General features: G+C 36.9%; 1 protein-coding gene across 4 annotated transcripts; it reads left to right on the forward strand.

Moving 5' to 3' along the window:
- The first annotated feature begins 942 nt into the window (after positions 1-942).
- LOC148845849 (proline--tRNA ligase, cytoplasmic-like) lies at positions 943-23,382 on the forward strand. 4 transcript variants are annotated; one of them, XM_088954475.1, is made up of 14 exons: positions 985-1,190; positions 2,053-2,138; positions 2,241-2,326; positions 2,446-2,533; positions 2,646-2,738; positions 4,268-4,368; positions 6,023-6,210; positions 6,997-7,063; positions 8,709-8,822; positions 8,947-9,099; positions 10,635-10,919; positions 14,979-15,197; positions 22,337-22,430; positions 22,889-23,382. In XM_088954475.1, the coding sequence occupies exons 5-14, from the start codon at positions 2,708-2,710 to the stop codon at positions 22,951-22,953; spliced, it is 1,317 nt and encodes a 438-aa protein (XP_088810601.1). In that variant the 5' UTR covers positions 985-1,190; positions 2,053-2,138; positions 2,241-2,326; positions 2,446-2,533; positions 2,646-2,707; the 3' UTR covers positions 22,954-23,382. The 4 variants fall into 4 exon arrangements, with proteins under 4 accessions (XP_088810599.1, XP_088810600.1, XP_088810601.1 ...); XM_088954473.1 differs by lacking the exon at positions 2,446-2,533 and having other exon boundaries at positions 943-2,138; positions 4,252-4,368; XM_088954474.1 differs by lacking the exon at positions 2,446-2,533 and having other exon boundaries at positions 943-2,138; positions 4,252-4,368; positions 8,766-8,822.
- The last annotated feature ends 1,384 nt before the right edge of the window (positions 23,383-24,766 follow it).

A 24,766-nucleotide genomic window follows, 5' to 3' on the forward strand; every position in this document is an offset into this window, starting at 1 on the left:
AGCAGCTTCGATAGACTCCCTTTGAACATGACATATTCTGTGAGATAGAAGGCAAATGATGAAGCTTCTGCAATTAGTGATTAGCGTATGGGTACCCCAAGGAAGGGATAGTGACCCATCCAACAGAAGTTGGCAAAGTATTTGGTAATCGCCTTCAATAATGACTTACGAAAGATGCCATTCAACTGAAAATTTCAAGGGTTAAGTACTCTGCAACCCAATGCAGAATTCTGAATTACAGCTTCTTCATAGTCTATTAATAGCCCTCACTCCTATAAACTACATCCTGTCAGTGGATTTGACATCAATCCACGGTTAGATTCACCCCAACTGTTCAGTGGAGCTAAAGAATTCTGAGCTGGACTGATCGGTTGTTCTCCCAAATTTCAATCCTTCATTCATTGTTGTAGCCTCAACCTCTAGTAGAGATAGTTTGTTGCACTTAGATGGCCTCTAATGAGGAACCCCAAGGGTTCAAAATATCTATACGCCCAATATGTTGGACGAATCGATATCTTATTTTTTTACTTTTTAATTTTTTTTTCAAAATCGATTTAGGGGGACTGATTTAGAACTCCACCCCCTCTGGTTAGACCTCTGATACACCCACTGTAGGGGTGTATTGGAGAAGTCCCAAAATGATATTTATCGACCCATACGAATCAATACATGTGATACTTCAAACTTTGAGTAACCCAACACCAGATTTGAGAACTCCAACCGTCCCATCTACATTTAGTTTGACCAAACCATGGGGTGGTCTTCACCCCATCTACATGGTTGCAATGCAAATAATTTTTTTTTGTATTAATGCTTAGTACCTTTTTAAATTATATATATATATTTTTGGTAAACTTAGTATTTATATTTAATGGGGATAACTTGGTATAGGGAACATCCGGGTGGGATTTTATCATTTTATCTAGGTTTTCAATTGAGGCAGTCAGACTTGGACTCCAACACGTGTTACGTGAAGCCGTACTCTTCAGTATCTTCTCTTCACTGCACGCTGCAGCAGGGTTGGCCGCCGAGGGGAGGAGCAGCCAATCTAGGCAAATTGAATTCATTAGTTAATTCTATCTCTGTTCAGTAACGAATGAGGATCCTCCGTCTGTCTCTTGTCTGTTAGCAGAGTTTCGGTGCTTTTCTTTCTACGTCTCCTTCTCTATCAGTTGCCGCCGTCCTGTCACGTAAGGGTTGGGGCTTCTGATAATGGGCGAGACCCACGTTTTGATGGCTTCAGTTTCTTCCATCCTTTACAATATTAGTCTCTAGATTACCCACATTTCATCATGCATTTTTTTTTTCTGGTGCTGTTCGATTATCTTCTATTCACCTGCCTTTGGTTTGATGTATATGGGGCGTAAAGCGAAGTTTTTTTTTCTGTAAAAAACTCCATTTCAGCTCTATGTTTACCTCCCTCTACGGTGTCTCCTTGTTTTCTGCTTCATTTACACCGAAATAAATCCAGCCAAAGGGGCAGAGATATAGCTGAATTGTAATCTCATGAAGAATTTTTTGGATGTCTATGTTGTTACTGGAGAAATATTTTAATTTTCTTCATGAAATTAAATATTCATTTCTTCATGAGATTTCAATTTGGGTGTTCTTCATTTTATGTAAATTGGTTCTTTAGCTTTTAGCATTTTGCGATTCCCTTAATTGAACAATTAAAGTGGATTAGCGGGTAATTTGTTGTATTTGACTTGCTTAGTGCTTGTCATAATCTGGCATCCATAACAGTGTAGTTTAATTCCCGAATACTTATCTCCGTCTAGCAGCTATTTATCTGACTATTGAAAATAAAAAAAGAGAGTAGATATTTATCCGTTTGCATATTTGAATGTAATATACTGATTAATTGGACCCTATGGATTCATTGTGTTACTGATCATCTGGTAGTATGGATATTGTTAATGACCAAATGTGGTAGCTTTCATGTTGTTAATGATGACTTATGAATTAATTTCTTAAATAATTATATGTGTGTAGTCAACATTTGCTCTATCTTTCAACTTTAAGGATTTTAATTATCAAGTGTGTTATTTCTAGTTTTAGGAAATTGTACTGTGGACTGAAGTAACTGAAGAATATGGCTACTGACGAGGCAAAAAAATCCAATACAAATGTAAAGAGTGGTTAGTTGCTGTTCTCCTGGATCCTTGGTTTGCCTTTTCTCGTTTGCTTTCTGGTTTGTGATACTGAATTATTTTCTATCTTTTTTTTTTTTTTATTCACAGGGGGGAAAAAGAAGGAGGTTAAAAAAGAGACAGGTCTTGGTCTCTCTAATAAGAAGGATGACAATTTTGGGGAATGGTACTCTGAGGTATGTATATATATACATATATATATATATATATATATATATATGTGTGTGTGTGTGTGTGTGTGTGTGTGTTTGTGTGTGTGTGTGTTTGTTCTAGCTTGATTTTTCTTTCTTTTTAGTTTTTTCTTTTCAAACACAAGGAGGATGACGAAATTAGATATCCTTCATTTATTCAATGAATCCATGTTCATTTTGAAGGCATATATTGTAAGTATGCAGTTGATCATTGTTTTGGCTTGTTCAAATTGGTTCAGTGGTAAATGATCTAATTCTGTGATTTAAAGAATTAAAGTTATTGATCCTCATTTGGCTTGTACAGGTGGTTGTTAATGGTGAAATGATTGAATACTATGATATTTCTGGCTGTTACATTCTAAGGCCATGGGCTATTTCAATTTGGGAAACCATGCAAGTAAGTGTGAGACAAATTTTAGAACCATGTGTCTTTTGCATTTGGCATGAGGATACCAAATTCTATGCTTATTTACTGTTTTAAGGATATTTCAACCATTTACACTATGTATGAAGGGGCAAAGTCCTTTATACTGGCATCTATAGCAGTCAAGGCATCTGGGAGATTCTGGGTGATAGTGGTGTGCCTCACCCAGGTGATAAGAACTTCATAAAACAAAGAACTAAGTTTTGCATAATTCCCTAGTGTTCTATACCATCTAATATACACAATATGTGAAAAAAATAGCAATTTTCTTTATTAAGAACATTAACTTTCTTCTTAAAACATAGCAAATCATTATATCTAGGAGAATGATATTTCAAATACATTAATTTTAATGCTTTCAAAAACAATAAGAGCAATTTGATATCAAATTAGCAACTAAAGAAGGCTTTAATTTTATATGCTAAAATTGTAGATAGGGGGTAAAATAAATTATAAGTGATATATATCGTATATAATAGAATGTATGAACACACATTATTAAGTTGTAGTAGTATGGATGATGTTTTTTCAAATACCAAAAAAATGTATGAATGATGTTTTAATCAGTGATTTAAAAGGTGAGCCTCAGGCACGACGGGGCGCATAGGCAAGGCACATTTTAAAAAGACACTTAATGTTCTAAAACCTATTTTTTTATTGGAATTAAGAATGTAAGACCCTGATATGGACTTGTTTGGGCTTGCCTTGAGGGGCTTGGTACAAAGTGGCTCATAGAATCAGGAATGCATAATGTTTAACATCACATTTAGGTATTTGAAGTAACACAATTGGAAAAAAAATAAAGAGGTTAAGAGTTTACATGCTTGAATATGTTTTATATGTTATGCTTGATTTTATTTTTAAATTTTCATTTTAAATATGCTTTACAGGTTATGTTTATGTATTTTAATTTGAGATAATAGATTTTTTTAAAACATTTATTTTAAAATTTAAGTTTATATTTTTAATTAATATTATCTTTAATATTTTGCATTCTTTTGGAACTTTTCGGCATTTAATTTACCATTTTGTTTTTGCATTTTTGCTCCTTGCGCCTCACGGCTCAGGCACAAAATGGCCCTTGCACTTATTTTACCCTTTGCACTTTTAAAACGCTGTCAAGGCACCAACCTTGTCATTTTTGTTGTCTAGGAATGTGCCTTGTTGCTACAACTCAAGGCATTCAGGTGAGGCACCCAGCCAAGGCTGCCTAGGCAATACCTTGACAACTATGCTGGCATTTTCATCTCTAATATTGTTTGAAAGGATGTCTTCTTGACATTTTGTTTATGATCAAAACAGCATTTACCTCATGGGGTGGTTCCCCTCATTTTATAATGTTTTGGATCTGTTGTCTACACAAAAGTTAAATCTTGCTCCTTTTCTTCCCCCTTTTTGTGTGCTTTATGTTTGTGTCTGTGTTTCGTTATTTACTTATTTGTTTTCTTTTTTATGTTGTTGACCATTTAATGCTGTCACTGTACAGACCTTCTTTGATGCAGAAATAAAGAAGATGAAAATCAAGAATTGCTATTTCCCTCTTTTTGTATCTCCTGGTGTTCTGCAACGGGAAAAGGATCACATAGAAGGTTTTGCTCCAGAGGTGAGAATTTTGAGTTCCTTTGGTATGATTTTAGAAGTTGAAAACTAAGTATCTTTGAAAACCTGGCAATGATTATCCAGTCATGGTAGTGAGAAAAATGTTTCTTCTTAGTCTCAGGAAAAATTTTCTGCTCTACTGATGTGTGATCTCTCCTGTTTGTTAAACATATTTTTTTGATCAATAACAAGTAAGTTTTCATTAATAAAGATTAAGATTTGAGTACATGATAGGAGGAGATAGGCTCTCTTAACTCTCCCATTGAAGAAAGAAGGCCATCCAAAAGATTGCATATTACATTACAAGTGAGCCCAAAATATAGAAACCCTATTCACTCCTTGTTTATCTAACCTATCAGCAAAGGAGTTGACACTTCTTTTAACCCATATAAGTTTGACATCAATGTCCTTTGTCAGCCATTTGAACCTCTTCTTTTCATTACTGTAGTTCCAAGTGATGGATGCAGAGGGCTTGGGTCGTCGCTTCCTCTAGGGGTATAGTGGCTCCACCACTACGGTGGTTTGGGTCCAATCCATTTGCAGCTTATGGATCCATCCCAATATGCTATGTTTCCAGATGTCTTTTGAAGGATTCTAGTGATTTCCTTGTTAATTTTATTGCAGTGGAAATTAAAAATAATTAATATTGAAAAAACAAGATTATATTCATTTCTTCCTTCAGCCAGCCCACCACTACCTTAGAGTCTCTCAGTCTCCTTCTATGATCAGTTTTCCAATACTCAACTCTTTATCTCTGTGTACTTCTTCCAAAACTGCCAAAATCTCAGCCTGAAGAGTCTCCTATTCCTATTGGTCCTGAAGAAAGAACAATTGCCTTCCCTTCCTCATTCCTTAGCCCGGACTGAGCTTGCAATCTCCTGTTTGTTAAACATATAAGTTGTTTTTCTTAGTAAGGAAATAGAAAAGCACTTTGTTGCACACCATTGAAAGAAATTTTCTAAGTCTCCAATATATTTACCTTTATAAGATATTTTTCCTGACAATTTAGCTTTTGATATCGATGTAGAGCCTAATTTGTTCAGTGTCAGATTTCTTGTTTGGGAATTCAAATTTAGATTTCTTTCTTAATCTGATATTAGCTCTTGGAACTTACGAAGTTCTTTATTTGTTATTGCTTCTGCTGGTGGTACTCCTTTTGCATGTAGTAGTTTGTTTGGATGGTTCTGAAGTTTCAGTCTGGAAAATTGCTTCTTGATTTATTTATTTAGCTGTTGTTATGACTGGTGTTTTAAATATTGGATTGGGTAGTCAAAATAAAAGGTCCATTCAATCCAACTCCTAGTCAAAGCTGATGATGTGTGCCTGGACAAAATAAAAAATGGAAACCTTTTACTGTTTAAACTGTCTTTAAACTGGACAATTCAATTGTTTTTTGTGGTTGGCACTGTCCATTTTGTTTGTTTTGTTTTGTTTTAACACTGGTTTAATATTTTTTTTTTGAAAAAAGTAAGGTAAAATTTATTAAGAAAAAAGAAAGAGAGCATACAAGAAGTATACTGGGGTGCTACTGGGTACTTAATCACACTGGAAAGCATGGAAGACGAAGAAGAACCAAAGAAACCAAAGAGCCAAGGTTTTGATCCTTCCGATCTTGTATGGTTGCCCCAAGTTTTATAACTGTTGCTAAGCTCTTTCAGGTTGCATGGGTTACAAAGTCTGGAAGTACTGACCTAGATGTCCATATAGCAATCCGTCCCACAAGTGAGACTGTAATGTATCCCTATTATTCCAAGTGGATAAGGGGACACCGTGATTCGCCTTTGAAGCTTAATCAATGGTGCAATGTTGTTCGGTGGGAGTTCAGTCATCCTACTCCATTCATAAGGTATTATTTTCTGGATCTCTTATTTTTCTCTTTTGTTCTGTTGATGAAATATGATAGTTCATCTATCAGTATTGAGATGTTTGGACATGGATCCTTAGCTCTTCACGGCATGTACAGGGACTCTTCACTGTCAAGTTTGTAATAGGTGACTATAGAATGTTAGGTTCTTCTCTATACTGCAGTACCTGGTAAATTTAATTTAATTAATTATAAACTATTTTAATTGTTTTTGTTTTGTTTGCATTTATGTAAAGTTTTGATTGGAGCATATCCCATTTTTGATAAACTGGGAACATCCCTAGTGAATAGGCTAAATGAGTTTCTTGGAAAAGGCAGAAGAACCCCATACTTAACTTTTAATAGGGGTTCTTTTTGTCTATTCACATGGGGTGTGCCCTGTTTATCAAAAACCAGATATTCCCCAATCCTCCTCTTGATCTATGGTTCAACCTTTAATTGGTTCTCTTCATCTATTATTGCATTATCTTCATATAAAGAAAATATATTAGAAAGCAGAAGTTGAGAATTCAAAGTTCCATGGATTACGTTTTCTCCTTTCTCTGGGCTGAGCTCACTGAGTCTAAAACCTCATGTAGTGTAGGTTTTAGGTGGTTGTCTGATCTTATTTGGAGGTTGGACCACTTGCCCATTTGTATAATAACTTTAGTTATCAAACTGTATTTCAGTAAATTGAAAGGAGGATTAAGTTTTTTCAATCTAATTACATGTCTATGCTATTTGCAATTACATTAAGTTTATAGGATATTTAACTTTTTGTCATTGTAGGAGCCGTGAATTTCTTTGGCAAGAAGGGCATACAGCCTTTGCGACCAAGGCTGAGGCTGATGAAGAGGTATGGATTTGTTTAAAGATGTTTTTTTTTTTTTTCCTTTTTTCCATAAGATATAGATTCATTTAGTATTGTGATTCTTTTCTCTTTTGTCTTTGTTTTTGAATTACACGTTCTTTCACTGACTTCCACCAAAAACTCCTGAAATGCTTGTGCTACTTTATCCCAAGCCGTGGTCCCCCTTCCTTCAGGGAAGTAGGTAAATTGCTTCAACCCATCTCCATAGTATTCATGGATTCCCACGAACCTCTCCTGTTTTCCATTGGGGCTGGACCTCCCTTTAGAAGATCTAATTTACACTCAAAACTGACAAGAAAGAATTCCTAATTGAACCTGGGATAAAAAAGTCCTTGTATAACATATCTGAGCGGTCTACTGACTTGGACATAAGGGGTTGGACCTCCCTTTAGAAGCTCCAATTTAGACTCAAAACTGACCAGAAAGAACTCCTAATTGGACTTAGGACCAAAGCAAACCCTTGTATAACCTATCTGGGCGGTCAAATACTGATTTGGACAACATAAAGTTACTCTAAATATCTGCTAGGGTCTACTAGAGCTAAATAAACTAAAATTAATTCTGAGACCAAAAAACTCATTTCCCATCACCGACACCCTTTACTAAAATGGACATAATTCTCTCCACACAATTGATTTATGAGTTCTTGTCCCCTGAGATATAGATAACTGGAAAGACTACCTAGTGACTCCAAAATCAAGTCAAACAGATAGGTTTTCCTCTCTAAAACTTAAGCTGGAAGAGAAGTTCCAAATCCACAATTTTGAATTCTTCAAGCTCTTAAACTTTCAACTAAGGCACTTTTACAACTATTACAAACTAGAAAATAAAATGAAAAATAAAAAAGAAGAGAAAGAATAAGGAAAATTGAAAACTTTTGAAATTCCCAGTGGACGAGGAATCCAAAGAAAATTGAATTCTTTTTCCATGGTTTGGTTTTGTATTTCCACGTTTCCATGTTCACACACGCATGTATACACTCAACTATGATTAGTAGTTAAGCCATTGATGTGTGTTCTTATCTTAATTTGGTCATGTCTGATAAAAAGCCATTAGCCAATGTTGGTCCAAGCTATCTGGGGTCTTGGAAGTGGTAGGCTGGATATGGACCTAACCTTTGGCAATTTCTTGGCCACTCTCAAACTCGAACCCATGTTCTCATGCTTGTCAGCGCAATATTTTACCATTAAATAAGCAATTTCCTCACTGGTATTGATAAAAAAAAAAGCAATTGCCTCCGTCATAAGTGTCTGATACAAGGTTAACTTGTGTGATGTTCGTCTTGATTGAGTAGGTAAAGCCTTTGAGCACTTTCTGATACAATGGTTGCCTAAAATACGTGATGAGATTAAACTGAACCTTCTTTTGTCTCCTTCCTTCATAATTCACATATCTTTCTGGAGGGGAACGGGTTAGAATTTTAGTGTTTTATGTGGACCTACCATTACATCATCTAGGCTGTAATTTTATACATGATAATGCTAACTTGTTTCATGCAGAATTTGTTTTTTCTTATTTCAGGGATTGGCTAGAACATGTTTATGCATGGATTACTACATATTCTATTTTGTGCTCATATCTGTATCTGTGCTTGCTGTGTCATTTGTTTGTGTAATTTCAGGTTCTTTAGATTTTGGAACTCTATATAAGGATATATGAAGAGTATCTGGCAATTCCTGTTATAAAGGGGAAAAAGAGTGAGCTAGAGAAGTTTGCTGGTGGTCTTTACACGACAAGTGTTGAGGTATTTAATATGTTTGTATGTGTAATTTATTTTCTGAACGTATTTGAAAGAATTCAGGACCTGAATATTAAATGTGAAATAATTTCCTCATTTTCACCAACTATATTCTATTTAATTTCTCCAGGCATTTATTCCAAACACTGGCCGTGGTATCCAAGGTGCTACATCACATTGTTTGGGTCAAAATTTTGCAAAAATGTTTGAAATAAACTTTGAAAATGAGAAGGGAGAAAAGCAAATGGTCTGGCAGAACTCCTGGGCATATAGTACAAGAACGGTAATCCATGCTCCATTTATTTATTTTTGATCGAGTAATTTGGTTTCTCCAGTAAAACAAATGTCTTGTTTCTGGCTTAAGTGTACTTTATACTATTTCCTCCCTTTTCCTGGGTGTGGCTACTGAAGAAGACAAACTCATTAACAATAGAAGACATAGTGTTTGTTTAAAATTAAATACCACACCACTTAAGAAGATAACTAGTTAATGGTGACCGCGTACAAGACATTGCAGTGTATGATAGTTTTCAGTTATAAGTCCCTTTCACTTTCAGATGCTGGTGTTCAACCAATTCCTTGGTGTTGGCTCTGGAAAGTACAAATTCTATCCAAGATCACTTTTTTCTTGTCGTATTGTGGGACAGAGTCCTCACTATCGATCACTTGTTGAACAAAGGGATGCTCCTTGACAACATCTGTATTTTGTGTGGACTGGAGCAGGAGTTAGTTAACCACTTATCCATCAACTGCCTGACCACATATCGGATGCTCCATTTTCTGCAGCTTTTTGGAGACAGTGGATCACCCCCTAGATCTGCCTGTCCTTTTTTTTATTTTTTTTATTTTGTAAGTAACTATCATGAATTTTATTGAAAAGCATATATACAATCAGTACAAGCCTCCCTAGGAGAGGTGTGTAGATGCAACCTCTCACATAAAGACATAAAGGCAAATTACAACCGAGTCCTATATAGATGATCCCTATTGCCTTTTGCTAAGAGAAGATCCTGTGGAACACACTGCCTTTTTCCCTCTATTGGATTGTTTGGCAGGAGAGGAATAGCTGGGTTTTTGATGCTAAGGCATCCTATTTTGAAGAGTTGAACAGAGCTTAATCAATTTTCTGGAGTCATAATTGGCAGGTTTAGGAATTAGTGGATCAGCACAATTTTTTATGGCTATTAGGGGGTTCGTGTAACTATTGATTATATAAAGTATATATTTATTTGGAGAGCATACACTTCTATAGTCTATACTCACTGTCACCCTAGATGTTTTCTTCAATGGCTCCTCATCCCTTTATGGTTTACCTTCACTAATAAAAAGAAGATTTTAAATGTATAATATGGGCAATAGTTATCTGTTTCTAATACATTTCCCTGTGGTGCTTTGGTTTAGAGATTGACTTGGGCACATGCAACTATATGGGGGCATTTTTTTTTTCTTTCAAGACATGTATTTTCAAAGTAATGATTTAGGGTGTGCTCAAATAACTTCCCTTGATTTATATTCATTTTATTCTCTACATTAATCTGTTTTATTGGTAGTATATAATTAATGTTAGGAAAAGCTGAGGTGCCTTTTGGATTCCAGGTCTTCTTTTCATCATTGTTGGATTCAATGGATTCATTAAATAGTGGTTGCTAACTTCTTATGATTTTTTTTTTCGTAATAAATAGTGGCTATCATGATTTGGTGCATCTCTTGCTTTTGCGTTATATTTTTCATATCAAATAGAACTTTATGTAGTTCTAGGTTATTTACCCTTACGTTAGTAATAAATTTTCTCTAAATTTCTTTCTTTCCACATTGCAGATTGGGGTCTTGGTGATGGTTCATGGTGATGACAAAGGATTGGTTCTGCCGCCTAAAGTTGCATCTGTACAAGTTGTTGTGATTCCTGTGCCATACAAAGATGCTGATACACAAGCCATCTTTGATGCCTGCTCTGAAACTGTGAATACATTGAGCAAAGCTGGCTTTCGTGTTGAGGCAGATTTTAGAGATAATTACTCACCTGGTTGGAAGTACTCACATTGGGAAATGAAAGGTGTCCCACTGAGAATTGAAATTGGGCCAAAAGACTTGGTTAATAGTCAGGTATTTCAAGTCCATTATATATACACACACATACACACATATATAATCCCCCAGGATTTGATCACAAGTCTCTGCTACAACCAGCCAGAGAGACCTTCCCAACTGTTCCAGTTGGAACCATCATCCCAATTCTTAATTATTGCTACATCAATCATGTTTGTTTTTCTCTGCTACCTGTTTGATTTGCATCTTCCTCTTTGCTGCTACCACATTTTTCTATCCTTGATACGTTTAGAGCCCTCACTGCCTACCAGTCTTTTTCCATGAGTGCATTTACAAAGTTGCTGATTGTCATATTTGTATTATGTTGCATCTTGTTTTGCACAAAGATTATAATTTGATTTTATTCAATTGTCTAAATGATCCAGAAGTTCCCTTTATCTCTCGGGGGTATTTTGGATAAGAATTTGGAGGCAACATTTTAGTTTATGAAGCAAAAAAGCAGAAAAACTTAAAGGTTGGTTTGGTAATAAATCTCTTGGAGTTGCTTCCATACAAAATAAATTTCATTTTTTCTTCTTTTTAGGTTTCCTTTTTATTTTATTTTTAATATCTTAAAAAAATAAAACAACTTTCAAAATGGTTAGTTGGGCAAAAGATTCTATCCACATTTAACTAGAAAGGATACTTTCTCCTATGAAGGCACTGTTTTATTCATTTGGATTAACAAGATCATCTTGATTCATTCCATAAGGTATTAGGTGTCTGTATGCCAATGAGATTTATTCATGCCGATGTGGATAAGGCCTAAGAGATATCAACTTCAAAGTAACGGTAGTATCATGAACCATAATTCAACACACAAGATGGTAAAAAAAGGTCTTCGTTTTGAAATTTGGGTCAGATTAGATGGTTAGTGTTTAAAAGCAAGAGCTCAAGGCACAGGGTACAAGGTAAGGCGCATGTATGAATGAAATGAGACACCACCTATTAAAAAATAAAAAATCTTATATATAACAATATGCAAATCAAATTTCTGAAAAAAAATCCTGTTTGCCAAATTGGTTGGAGTATCATGTAATTAAGCTAAGTTTGTAGGCTTAAGGTTGAAGTCCTACATTAGCTATATTATTTAAGCTTAAAAAGTAGAGCTACAACTTATGATGTAATATGTCAACTAGTCAAGCATAAAAAAGTCAAATTCAAGGTTAATTCATTAAAACATGGCAACAAGCTAGACAGTGCACTCCCAGGTTCAAGTAAGGCATACCCCTCACGAAATGAGCCTCAGTTGTGAGTCTAGGCGTGCTTTTAAAACACTGAGATTGTTGAACTAGTTTGGACTGTCAATAGTCCCTCGTCTAAGCTTAACTGACTACTAGACCTGTTCACAGGCCAGGCTTTGGGCTCAGGCTTTGGGCCAAGCCCATTCAAGTTTTGACAATGCTAAGCCCAAGCGCTGTCCATGAACAAGTCTACTGACTACTCATTCTTGAAGAGAAGCATTGAAAAATTACAATCCATCCTAACCATATAAAGAAGCAAGGAATCCATGGAAAAATAAAACAGTTTCTCAATTCTTATTCCAAATTATTTTGGGTTATAGAGATATTGGTACTTTTGAGTTTTTAAAATTATTTTCTAGTTACAGGTGTTTTAAAAATAAGGTTTTAAATTTTCTAGAAATTTACTGTTATTTCAAAATTACTATTTATGTTAACTATCAGACTTACTATTTTTAGTAATGCTCATGATTACAATTTATAGTAAATTGTGATTTACAGTTTTTAGTTTCTTTAACTAAGTTTTATCAGGATCATTAAAGTGCTATTTGATTTGCTATTAGGAATTAGAGTCCTTATTTACGTGTACCTATGGTTTAGCTATGGGTTTGTCGTAGTTTTAATTTTTAAAGTGGTTAGAAGTTGTTTTGAGTCAGTTTCCTAGTCCAAATTTGAGTCTGTAAGGGTACAACTGAAGAGGGAGGGAGTTTCTTTAGACAGAAACCTTAGCTATAGTGCGGGATATTAAGGTGGATTATTCCTCAGGTTTGGTCAGAGTATAGGTAAAAGAGTAATCTGAAATTGTCTTCAGCTGGATGCAGGCTAAAACAAAAGACCCTTGAATCCAAAGGTGATCAAAGAAGCCACCTCCATGGTGTAAGGATTCATTTTCACTGTATTTGAGCACCAATATGTTGATATATGGTCAGTGCTGAGACTCAGGTCCCTTTATTCATTGGGGGGTAATCGGATTACTCTCTCATCATCATCATTATCATCAACTAAGCCTTGTCCCATGTCCCATCTATATGGGGTCAGCTACAATACATGAATCTTGTTACACCATTCTATTCTGTTCAGTGGCTCAGTGCCATATCCATTGTTAAACTATGGGTGCTTAAATCTTTTCTCATTACTTCTATTCAAATCCTTTTTGGTCTGCCGTTAGCTTTTCTAGCCCCTTCAACTTGCGGAAAATCACTTTTTTTGACATTCCTTTTCAATTTCTCTCGGTCTCTAAATAACTAATAAACAGTCATTAATGTTGGTAACAAGTAACTTTCTCAAAAAGTGGGACAGGGCATCTTGTTTGAAACTGATCCACTATGAAATCAACACTTGTTATATGCTTCAGTGCACCCGTTGTGTCCTTCATCTGCAGAGATAGTTGAGAGTCCATTCATCATCACCTATACTTATGTAATAAACAGTTAAGAATGCTTTTTTTTTTTTTTTTAATTATTTCTCCTAGAAAGAAACCAAGAAAATCTGCAGTTGGCTGAACATTATTTTTGGACAAGTGAAAAATTGTGTTTACATGGAACAGGGATAAAACCAAAATGTTGGAGGGCTGTGACCAAAATAATGATGGTTCTATATACAAATTTATTTTGTTTATGCCATAATATGAATATAAAGATTAGTTGGGTGCCTAGAACTGCAAATGGATTGGCTGATACTTTGGCTATGCAAGGGGTCGCTAGAAGTCAATTGTATTGGGCCTGCTTATAATATGTTTCTTTTCTTCTTATTTTCATTGGGTAGTCATTGTTACCCTTACCCAAGGGCTGGTTGTATTGCTATAATTCTCTGAGTTTCCAATAATGTTTTTTTTTTTTTTTTTTTTTTTTTCAGTTACAATCATAGTTTTCAAGGCGCCAAGGCGAGGCTAGGCGACAGGGGGGCACATTGTCGCCTAATTGTCTAAAACATAGATCTTAGGGTAGTTCCCTAGGTACCATAACCATATTTCCTTAATAATTCATAAGAAAAGTATAAAGTTCATGTTAACGTATAGGAAATCAACATATTCATGAGAAGAAAACAAAGGAAAAAATTCAAAAAATATAGGGGCTGAGCCCATATTTTTGTTATAGGTGAAGAAGAAAAGAAAAAGTAGTAGTAGTATTTGTGGGATCAGGCAGTTGGTGATTGAAGGAGATTCAAAGATAATCATTCGCTGGCTGAAAGATAATGACAAAGTTCCATGGTGTTTCAGGAATGAGGTTGAGAAATTTAAAAGATTTTCAAAAGACATGCAGGTGATGTTGAATTGGGTCCCTAGATCAGCTAACAGTTTAGCTGATCATTTTGCTATGCAAGGGGTCAATGGAAGGAATTGTTTCTGGGCTCATTTGCAACTGTAAGATATAGTATCATATTGTATTGAGATCGTGGGGTATCCGAGGCTACTCATATTTTTGTAAATCTTTCTTATAATTAATAAAACTTTTTTTGTTGCTGATAAAAAAAAAGTCTTTGAGGGTTCAATTCAGCCTTTAGCAATATTTGTGTTGATTAAACCCTAACAAATAAGAAAATAGTAAAAAGAAATTAGTATACAAGCACACTATGAGTATTTTAGTTTAATAATGTCTATTTTATAATTATAATTTCAAAAAATATAGAATAAAAAAGTATTTTATAATAGAAAGTACAAAACTGCTTGGCGATTAGGCAAGGCGAGCCTCAAAGGGTGCCTTGTCGCCTAGGCGTTGCCTTGACAACTATGGTTGCAATAAAGAGTGCCCAGGTTTGCTGCACAGCAGAAAGTTGATTTTGGTGCATGCCATTTCATTTATTGCACCCCCAATATCAATGCGCTCTTGACTTGTAGGTACGCATTGTTCGCCGTGACAATTCAGCAAAAACAGATATTCCAATGGCCAAATTGACTGAGAAAGTGAAAGAGATGCTGGATGATGTTCAACAAAGCCTGTTTGATGCAGCAAAGCAAAAACGAGATGCTTGCATTAAGGTTGTAAAAACATGGAATGAATTCATGGAAGCACTCAACCAAAAGAAAATGATTTTAGCACCTTGGTGTGATGAGGAGGTACAGTAGCAATTCTCACTTCATCCTTATGCACCAAAATAAGCTCTAAATTTATTATTTTTTTATATTATTGGAATTTGGATTGTGGATATGATATCTTAATTTTGAGTTTTTAAAAATGATTATTTTGATCAGGTACTTGTTACTCTGGAATATATTTCTTTCTTTTAAATCATGGTTAAGAAACTCCATTTCGTGTCAGTCACGATTACTCTTGACATCTCTCTCTCTCTCTCTCTCTCATTTTTCCTCCATCAAATGTTTTCCATGGCAAATCAACTCAAAATTTCTTCTCATGTTGATTATTGTTAAAGTGTGCCGAATAGGGGTAGTTTAGTCTTCTTATGTTTGTTAAGTGGCTTGCTTATGTGGCAGTGTTATTAGAGTTACTCTGCCCCACACTTAAGTAAGGGCATTTTTGTCTTTGTAAAGATTATTAGTGTCTAATATAGATTAAGGGGGTCGACTGTATGGGTAATCCATCAGATTTCGACAGACCCTTCTTCTCTTCTTCTTCTTCTTCTCTTTCTGGTTCGGACTACTGTAGCACCAGTCGAAACATGGTATCAGAGCCATGCTCCTGACCTACTTCAGTTGGTAAAGCGCCTCAGCAGTGTTCGTGACTCTTCTCCTTCGTTTCTGGTCAGTCAAATGGAGAGAACTGGTTCGCCCTAGGTCAGAAACATCACAACTCGTCTCTCTCTGCTGCGCATAACCTTCTTCAGCAAGGAAAGTGACTTCAACAGTGAATGGTTGGTTGATATTCTCGAAGGAAGGTCGGTTTTCTCTTCTTCTAGTGTTACTGATATTTCTGGGTAGAAACCCTACAAGAAGCTGTTAGTATTGATTGGAACCTAGAGAACTAGGTTCATTGTTGCTTTAGAAAGGGCTGTGTGTGCAGTAGCTGAATGGTGTAGGGCTGCTGTGAGTTGTTGAGTGGTGTTAGAGCTGCTGTAAGTGGCCGAGTGGTGTAAGGTGGAATGTAGTGACCTTGCCGAGCTCTTTGTGGTTGTGTAATGTCCTCTTAAGTGTGTTAAACAAGTCTGAACTGGATGTAGCAGTTTTGACTGTGTTATGGTGCTTGTGATGCACATTTTTTTTATTGAGTGGTTGTAAGAGGGCCTATTTGTGATTAGTGAGTGGTAATTTGATGCTTAAGTGGGTCATAGGTGTGTGAAGTCAGTAGTAGTGTGAATAAGAACAAGTGTGTGCTCCCACTATTGTGTTTAGGGGCTGCAATAGGTGCTGAAGTATCAAACTGTGAACAACATCAATCGGCTTGTAGTTGAGAAGTAAGGTTAGAGGCAACTGTGAAAGAGTACAATGGCAACAATAGGAGATGGGTACAATGATCTGAAACCTAGTGTGGTTATTTCCCCCGACTACCTAGGGGTACAAATGACCTCAATTAAGCTGAATGGGGAGAACTATGTTCCATGGGCTAAATCAGTGGAAGTTTTTTTCAAGGCAAAGAAGAAAGTAAAGCATGTAAGAGATGAGAAGCCACCGGTTGACTCTCCAGGGTTTGATGATTGGAAACAAGAAGATGCTCAAATCATGACATGGCTGTGGAATAATATGGAGCCCAAAATTAGTGCCAACTTCGTGTTCCTTGATACGACTAAGGATATATGGGAGCATGCTAAGAAGCTATATTCTAGACAAGATAACACAACAAGAGTATATCAGATTTATCAGGAGTACTTTGATTTACAACAAGGAACTAAAACACTAGAAGAGTACTATGCCTGCATGAAGAATATAAGGAATGAACTCAATGTCTATCATCCCCTCACTCCAGATATTAAAGTTCAGCAACAGCAAAGGGAACAACTAGATGTTACAAGATTTTTAGTGGGGCTGAAGTCGGAATATGAACCAGTTAGAGCCCAAATACTGGGGGGCTCTATTCTTCCTACACTTGAGGAAGTATTCTCAAGGTTTCGTAGAATTTCTTTGGGACAGACTGAGAACCCCACACAGTCTGATAGATCAACACTTGTGATAGCTAGAGGAGGTGGACATAGTACAAGAGGGGGTGGTCATGCTCCCAGAGGAGGCCGTGACTCAGGGGGAGGCCGTGGCAAAGGAAAAAATAACTCTACAAGGAAGTGTACTCATTGTGGTAGGGAAGGACACACAGTGAATTTCTGTTTTGACTTACATGGCCCTCCCTCTAAATGGGCTAATCATGTTGTAGCAGATAAGATTGATATCAGTGACAGTAAATAGGCAGACCGAACTCCTCCCCACATCTACATCTACTTCTGGGAGGGAGATGGTGAGTGTACCGTGTGATGAGTATGAACGGTTCCTTCAAACTACTTCACAACATACCACTAGCACACTTGCCCAATCAGGTATTGCTTGCATGTCATCTAAAACTCCTTCCTGGATTATTGACTTTGGAGCCTCAGATCATATGATCGGGACTCCAGGTGTGTTCTCTTCTCTTTCTGAAACCTCCACATCACAAACTGTTACACTTGCCAATGGGTCATCATCTCCCATTTGTGATGGTGGTAATGTTGACATGGCTTCTGTCCCCTTATCATCTATTTTATACATACCTAAGTTTCCATTCAATCTTATGTCTGTTAGTAAAATAACCAAGGCTCTTAACTGTTCTGTTACCTTCTTTCCTTCCACTTGTGTTTTTTAGGATCTCAAAACTGGGAAGAAGATTGGTGGGGAGCATGAAGCTAGTGGATTGTATTACCTTGACGGTGGTGGATCTTCAATTGCACTTCAGACTTCCCTTACTTCTCTACAATGGCATTGCCGACTGGGACATCCATTTCTCAAGGTTCTCAAGATGTTGGTTCCGTCATTGAGTCAGTTGTCAGTTTTACAATGTGAGTCATGTTAGTTTGGTAAACACCGTTGTGTGTCCTTCAGTCCAAGAGTTGAGAGTCGTATGTTGAGTCCTTTTTCTTTGGCTCATTCAGATGTTTGGGGTCCAATCAAAATAGAGTCTTATAATGGGTACATGTATTTTGTCTCCTTTTTGATGACTGTTCAATAATGACATGGATTTGCTTAATGAAAGGAAGAAGTGAATTATTTTCCATTTTTCAAAAATTCCATGCTGAAATACGCACACAATTTGGTGTTCCCATCAAAGTTCTTCGTTCAGATAATGGTCGTGAATACTTTCTTACTTCATTTCAACAGTATTTAGAACAACATGGCATTATTCATCAGACCTAATGTGCTTTCACCCCTCAACAAAATGGGGTGGCTGAACAGAAGAATCGTCAGCTTCTTGAAACTGCTTGGTCTATGCTTCACCACTTGAATGTTCTTAAACGGTTTTGGAGTGATGCTGTATTCACTGCATGTTTTCTCATTAATCGAATGCCTTCTTTTATTCTTCATGGTCGGTTCCCCTTCTCTATCTTGTTTCCCACTTTATCTCCGTTTCCATTAACTCCTCGTATCTTTGGTTGTGTGTGCTTTGTCCACAATCTGAGTCCTGGAATAGACAAGCTAGATGCACACTCAATTAAATGTGTCTTCCTTGGCTACTCTTGGACTCAAAAAGGGTACAAGTGTTATAATCCCATTACCCGAAAGTGCTATGTTTGCACTGATGTCACCTTTTTTGAGTCTGGACCCTTCTTCTCCAGTCATGAAGCACCCTTATCTTCACCCTTACCTCCTCTTCCTCTTCCTATTAGTGATCCAGTTCCAGAGGCTGTTGTTGGAGTAGACTCATCACCTTATCCAATGCAGGTCACCACTGAACGACCACCGATCCGACAAGTGTATACACGTCGAATGACACCGGCCCCTTCTCCAGCTTCTACCTCATCTGTGGATCCTCTCATGACTCCTATTGCTGAATCTTCAGACCTTGACTTACGCATTGCCTTACGGAAATGTAAACGTAGTTCTACCTTCCATCCCATTTTCAATTTTGTTTCATTATCTTGTCTTTCTACCTCACATCGCCAGTTTGTTTCACTTTTGTCCTCTATTTCCATACCTAACAATGTTCAAGAAGCTCTTAGTTCACCTGGATGGTGGCGGGCAATAGAGGAGGAACTTTCTGCTCTTCAACATACTCAAACGCGGGAACTTACTACTCTCCCACTTGGTAAGCATGCTGTGGGCTGTAAATGGGTGTATACTGTGAAATACCTGCCAGATGGTAGTGTGGAGCGTCTGAAGGCCAGACTTGTTGCTAAAGGTTACTCACAGTTGTATGGAGTGGACTACATGGAGACATTCTCTCCGGTGGCTAAAATTGGTTCCGTTCATGTACTCATTTCCTTGGCAGTTATGTATGATTGGCCTCTCTTTTAACTTGACATAAAGAATGCCTTCCTCCATGGTGATCTGGTGGAGGAGGTATATATGGAGCAACCACCTGGGTTTGTTGCTCAGGGGGAGGTTGGTAAGGTGTGCAAATTGAAGAAGGCAATTTATGGGTTGAAGTAATCTCCACGTGCTTGGTTTGGGAAGTTCAACGAAGTGGTGAAGAGTTTTGGAATGAAGCAATGCCAGGTTGATCACTCAGTGTTCAACTATGACTTAGAAGCTGAGAAGATTTTATTAGTGGTCTATGTGGATGATATTGTCATCACTGGTAGTGATAAATTGGGGATTGGCAAACTAAAGGTATTTCTGCAAAATCATTTTCAAACAAAAGACCTTGGAACATTAAAGTATTTCTTGGGAATAGAAGTTGCCAAGTCAAAACAAGGTGTAAATCTGTGCCAAAGGAAATATGTTCTTGATCTATTGGAAGAAACAAGACTGTTAGGTGCAAAACCGACTGAGACCCCTATGGAACCAAATGTTAAGTTGAGCAGTGATACAGGAGAAGTATTTGAAGATCTTGGAAGGTATAGACGACTAGTGGGAAAGCTGAACTATCTGACTATCACGAGACCCGACATCTCCTTTGCAGTTAGTGTGGTGAGCCAATTCATGCAGAACCCTCGTATACCTCACTGGGATGCAATCTTTAGAATTATGAGGTATTTGAAAGGAGCTCCAGGCCGTGGGCTATTGTATAAACCAGGGGGAAAACTTGAAGTAGTTGGGTATACAGATGCAGACTGGGCAGGCTCAGTGAATGACAAAAGATCTACTATAGGCTATTGCACATTTCTTGGAGGAAATCTTGTGACATGGAAGAGTAAAAAGCAGACGGTTGTGGCCAGAAGCAGTGCTGAAGCCGAATATAGGGCCATGGCCCACACCACCTGTGAATTAGTGTGGTTGAGGAATCTCCAACAAGAAATTGGGTTTCACATGGATAAATCTATGAGATTGTATTGTGACAACCAAGCTGAACTCCATATTTCTTCCAATCCTGTCTTTCATGAGAGAACAAAGCACATAGAGGTTGATTGCCACTTTGTGAGAGAGAAGGTTTTTGCTGGAGAGATAAATACAGAATATGTTGGCTCGAATGACCAGTGGGCAGATTTGTTTACAAGAGCTCTAAGCTCGGGGAAAGTGAACTATCTATGTAACAAGCTGGGATTATATGACATATATTCTCCAGCTTGAGGGGGAGTGTTAAAGTGTGCCGAATAGGGGTAGTTTAGTCTTCTTATGTTTGTTAAGTAGCTTGCTTATGTGGCAGTGTTATTAGAGTTACTCTGCCCCACACTTAAGTAAGGGCATTTTTGTCTTTGTAAAGATTATTAGAGTCTAATATAGATTAAGGGGGTCAGCTGTATGGGTAATCCATCAGATTTCGACAGACCCTTCTTCTTCCTTCTTCTTCTTCTTCTTCTTCTTCTTCTTCTCTTTCTGGTTCGGACTACTGTAGCACCAGTCGAAACAATTATGAAGGAGAAAAATCGTTCAGCTTGTGGAATGATTGTGTTTTTTCCCTTTTAGTCACTTGTTAAATTTTTGATAATATGATTCTGGCAATAATTTCAAAAGTATGAAAAAAATTCTCCATTGTTATGATTCAGTTTGTCTTGGGACCTAAATTTTTATTGTTATGATTCGGTTTGATTTCTCCTTGTTTGTCATTTGTTAAATTTTCAACATAAAATTTGCCAATAATTTTAGAAATGTTAAAATGTTTTTTTGGTTTAGTGAGGCATCTTTTGAGCTTGTATAATTTGGCCTCTTGGAAATAAGGTGGTGTGGTTCTCTCCATTGATATTATTCAGCTTCTTTTGTGGACCGAACCACCTAAAGGTCATGCTTTGTCTTAGATTTTATTTTTAGTCTATTTATTCTATTATTTGAGTACTTGAATATTTATGTAGTGATCTCTGTAGTTTGGCACAAGGATTAATTGAGTTGGAGCATAAATAAAAGAAAGCGTGAAAAAGTGAACTTTGCATCAAGTAAGGGTCCGTTTGGTTTGCTTTTGGAATCAGAATCCAATATAATTGGAATCAGAATCCAATATAATTGGAATCAGAATGGTCTATTCCCCCTGCCTGTTTGGTTCAGATGGGAATTGGAGTTGAATGGATTCTCATTCCCAAGGGAGGGGGAGGGAATGCGCCATTCCCTCAAACGGGGGAATGCCATTCCACCAAGAATGGGAATGGGGTTCTGATTCTGCCCAACCAAATGGTTGGAATTGGAATGGACCATGCCGATTCCGATTCCAGACCCCTATTCCCACGAACCAAACAGACCCTAATTTTCTCTTTTCTTGTTGATTGACTTGTTGCTGTCTAACCTTCTTTGTAAAGCATTGATGAGTCAAAAAGATGATTAAATATTCCTCTAAATCTCCAATTACACCTTTCAAGTTTTGAAATATCATGCAGCTGCCTTGTTTTTCACTTCCACAGTTCCACCCATCATGCTATGTTCTGTAACAGCATGACTGGAAGGGCCGTGAAATGTGAGCCCAGTTACTGTTTTCTTGTATTTCAATTTCAAGCTCATTGGGGCATCTGAGTCTTTCAGTTTCTTTCTGCGGGGTGGAGGGGTGGGGGGTGGGGGGGGGGGGAGCGGAATGAATGGAGGTAGTGGAAGTAAGAAACAAGTCATCTGCATGTCATTTGCAAATTCTGAGGCAGAACTCAATAACTGAGGTAGCTGATGGTAGTTCTCGGTTCTCCATAAAAATTATTTCATGAATGCATAAATCCAGGCATCATGTTTGATAACCTGTCTAATAGTTTTCATGCTTTTATTTATTCTAGGAAGTTGAAAAAGATGTGAAGGCACGGACAAAAGGTGAGATGGGGGCAGCTAAGACCCTTTGTTCCCCATTTGATCAGCCAGAACTCCCCGAAGGTACTGATTGCTTTTTCCTATTTCATATCTAAGTAATGGGTTATCCTTGATTAGAATTCTCAATCTTCATTTTGTAGTGAAAAAGTAGAAATGACATGAGGAATCTTCCATTTGGAAATGGGTTTTGGGGGCCCAAAAATGTACCTTATGGTTGTCTCTTTGTCCTATATTTAAAAGAGAAGTTTTTAGCTTGGAACTCCTTGCCACATGTTTAGAACAACTCCTATTTATACGTGCAGTTTTTACATCAAGAAAAATTCAACCTTGATTGTGGGGTCCCCTTCTCCAATGGATAATTTAGATTAGCCACATTGTACCTCCACATGAAGCTCCATTCTTAAATTAATGAGGGATCTATGAATATGTACGTATACATGGATATAGCACCTATTACAAGAGAATATTGTGTTTTAGGTTATGTTTTGGAGTAACAAGTTCTGAAATTTTATGCCTGTCAGGGACCCTTTGCTTTGCCTCCGGAAAGCCTGCAAGGAAGTGGACTTACTGGGGCAGGAGTTATTGAATACGGGATCCATATTTTCTCCGCTTAATTGTTTGGAGCAGGATCGATCTCTTTTGCAGCTATCATGTTTTCCCAGTTTTGCGGATATCATCGCTGTGACCAATTTGTATATTTGATTTTGTTTTAGACCTAATTTTTATAGTGATGAAAAAACGAATATTAACACAATTTTTATCTTGTCAAAGGGTAATGGAATATTCTGTTTTTCCATTAAATCAAGATTGATGCTTGGAAAGAGTATGTCTCCTTTCTTGATTTCGGAGGCAGAGATGTATCTGGGTGAGTCATTTAAAGACTTAAAGAACTCAAAATCTTAGAATATGCTTTGAAAGAGTATGGTCAGTATCGCATCCGTATTGTTGTCTTTCTTTGATAAACTGGTATGGTTTGTATCATTTGGTAAAGAATGAATAAAAAAGTGTTTGGATACATTATTCTTGCCACAAGCTCCATTCTATTTAGAATGAAAAATGGCCCATGATGCTGTGGGGATTATAACCATAGACTATTTGGTAGGGAGAGAGTTTGATGCTGTGGGGATTGTAACCATAAACTATTTAGTAGGGTGAGAGTTTGATGCTGTGGTTGGGGCTCTTGTAGTAGAGCACAATTTGGGGAAGTGTCATGTTATATGACTAAGGGGATTTATTGAGCTCTTTGCAAAGTAGGGTTCTCACCCTGTGATTTATCACTTTAATCTGGCCATGTATTTCGGGTGATAGGAACTATTGAACTTGAGCTTGGTGCCAATTTGGGTCCATAGTGTTGGGAATTGGTGTCATGGAAACTTGGAGGAGAAGCGCTCTAAGGTGTGTTTGAAGATACTATCTTTAGAATATTATTTGTCCTCATTCAGTTTTACTGAGTTTGTTATTGGGTTACAGACAGATTCATTCTTAAGATACAACAAAACTTTGGGCGAAAATATGTAATCAGTAAAGTTGAAGAATCTTCGAAGAAACCTCATGTGAGATAATAGCAGATCGAATTGAGAGAGAAAAGAATGATTTTCGAAAACCTGAGTTCAATTGCTTGATTCACATTCTTTAAATGGTTTTTGAAGAGTTATAGAGAAGAGGGAGGTGTTGTTTCAGAAAAGACTCTTTGAACAATCACAATTTCAAACATTGTAACTGTTAAAAGGTAGTTAATAGTACAATTTCAAACATTGTGCTTCATTACATCGTACACACGTGTGTGTTGCGTAATAGCAAGCCTCCATACACTATTCTTATATTTTTAAGGACTGTAAATAAGTTCCTATTTAAAAACTTAAAATAAGTTTAATAATTTTCAAATATAGGATAATTTGAAAACTTATTTTAATAAGAGAAAACTATTTTTCAAGACATGTGCAAATGTGTTTTTCGTGTAATTGAACAATCAAATCCCATTGGATTTAATCTCTAATGAGATTAAAATCCAACAAAGTTATCTTCAGAAAAGTCCATAAACTTTTTGATTCAAATTCAATGGACTCTGTGACATTGTGGAGCTAGGTGTCATTTGTCATCCAACAAAGGATAAGGTGTGTCATTTTGAAGAATTGGTTGATTGTAAATTCGCATGTAATTCTAGGGACTCCAAGAATAAAGTCCATGCTGATGTCAGATCATTGTGAGTAGGCACAAGAAGAGGGGGGGTACAAGCCCACATTAGAGGCCTCACCCTAGCAGACTTGGCACCTTTTGACGTACTTGTCTATGTTTCACTGCAATTAAGGCTAGTAGTACTAGACAACTGTCAGGGAGTAAGGTCTTGTCTCATTGAAAATGCCCTTCAAAATATATTTCTTGCAAGATCATTACTCTCC

Source organism: Nelumbo lutea, chromosome 7 (genome assembly GCF_056320005.1).
Source record: "Nelumbo lutea isolate HS-2025 chromosome 7, American lotus-T2T, whole genome shotgun sequence".
Lineage (NCBI taxonomy): Eukaryota > Viridiplantae > Streptophyta > Magnoliopsida > Proteales > Nelumbonaceae > Nelumbo > Nelumbo lutea.

What these genes read in the sequence shown, in the direction of transcription:
- LOC148845849 (XM_088954473.1), top strand. Translation starts at nt 2,093, where the DNA reads ATGGCTACTGACGAGGCAAAAAAATCCAATACAAATGTAAAGAGTG. An exon ending in TTGGGGAATGGTACTCTGAG is followed by an intron (nt 2,327 to 2,645) that starts GTATGTATATAT and finishes TGGCTTGTACAG; the next exon opens with GTGGTTGTTAATGGTGAAAT. An exon ending in TCAGCCAGAACTCCCCGAAG is followed by an intron (nt 22,431 to 22,888) that starts GTACTGATTGCT and finishes TATGCCTGTCAG; the next exon opens with GGACCCTTTGCTTTGCCTCC.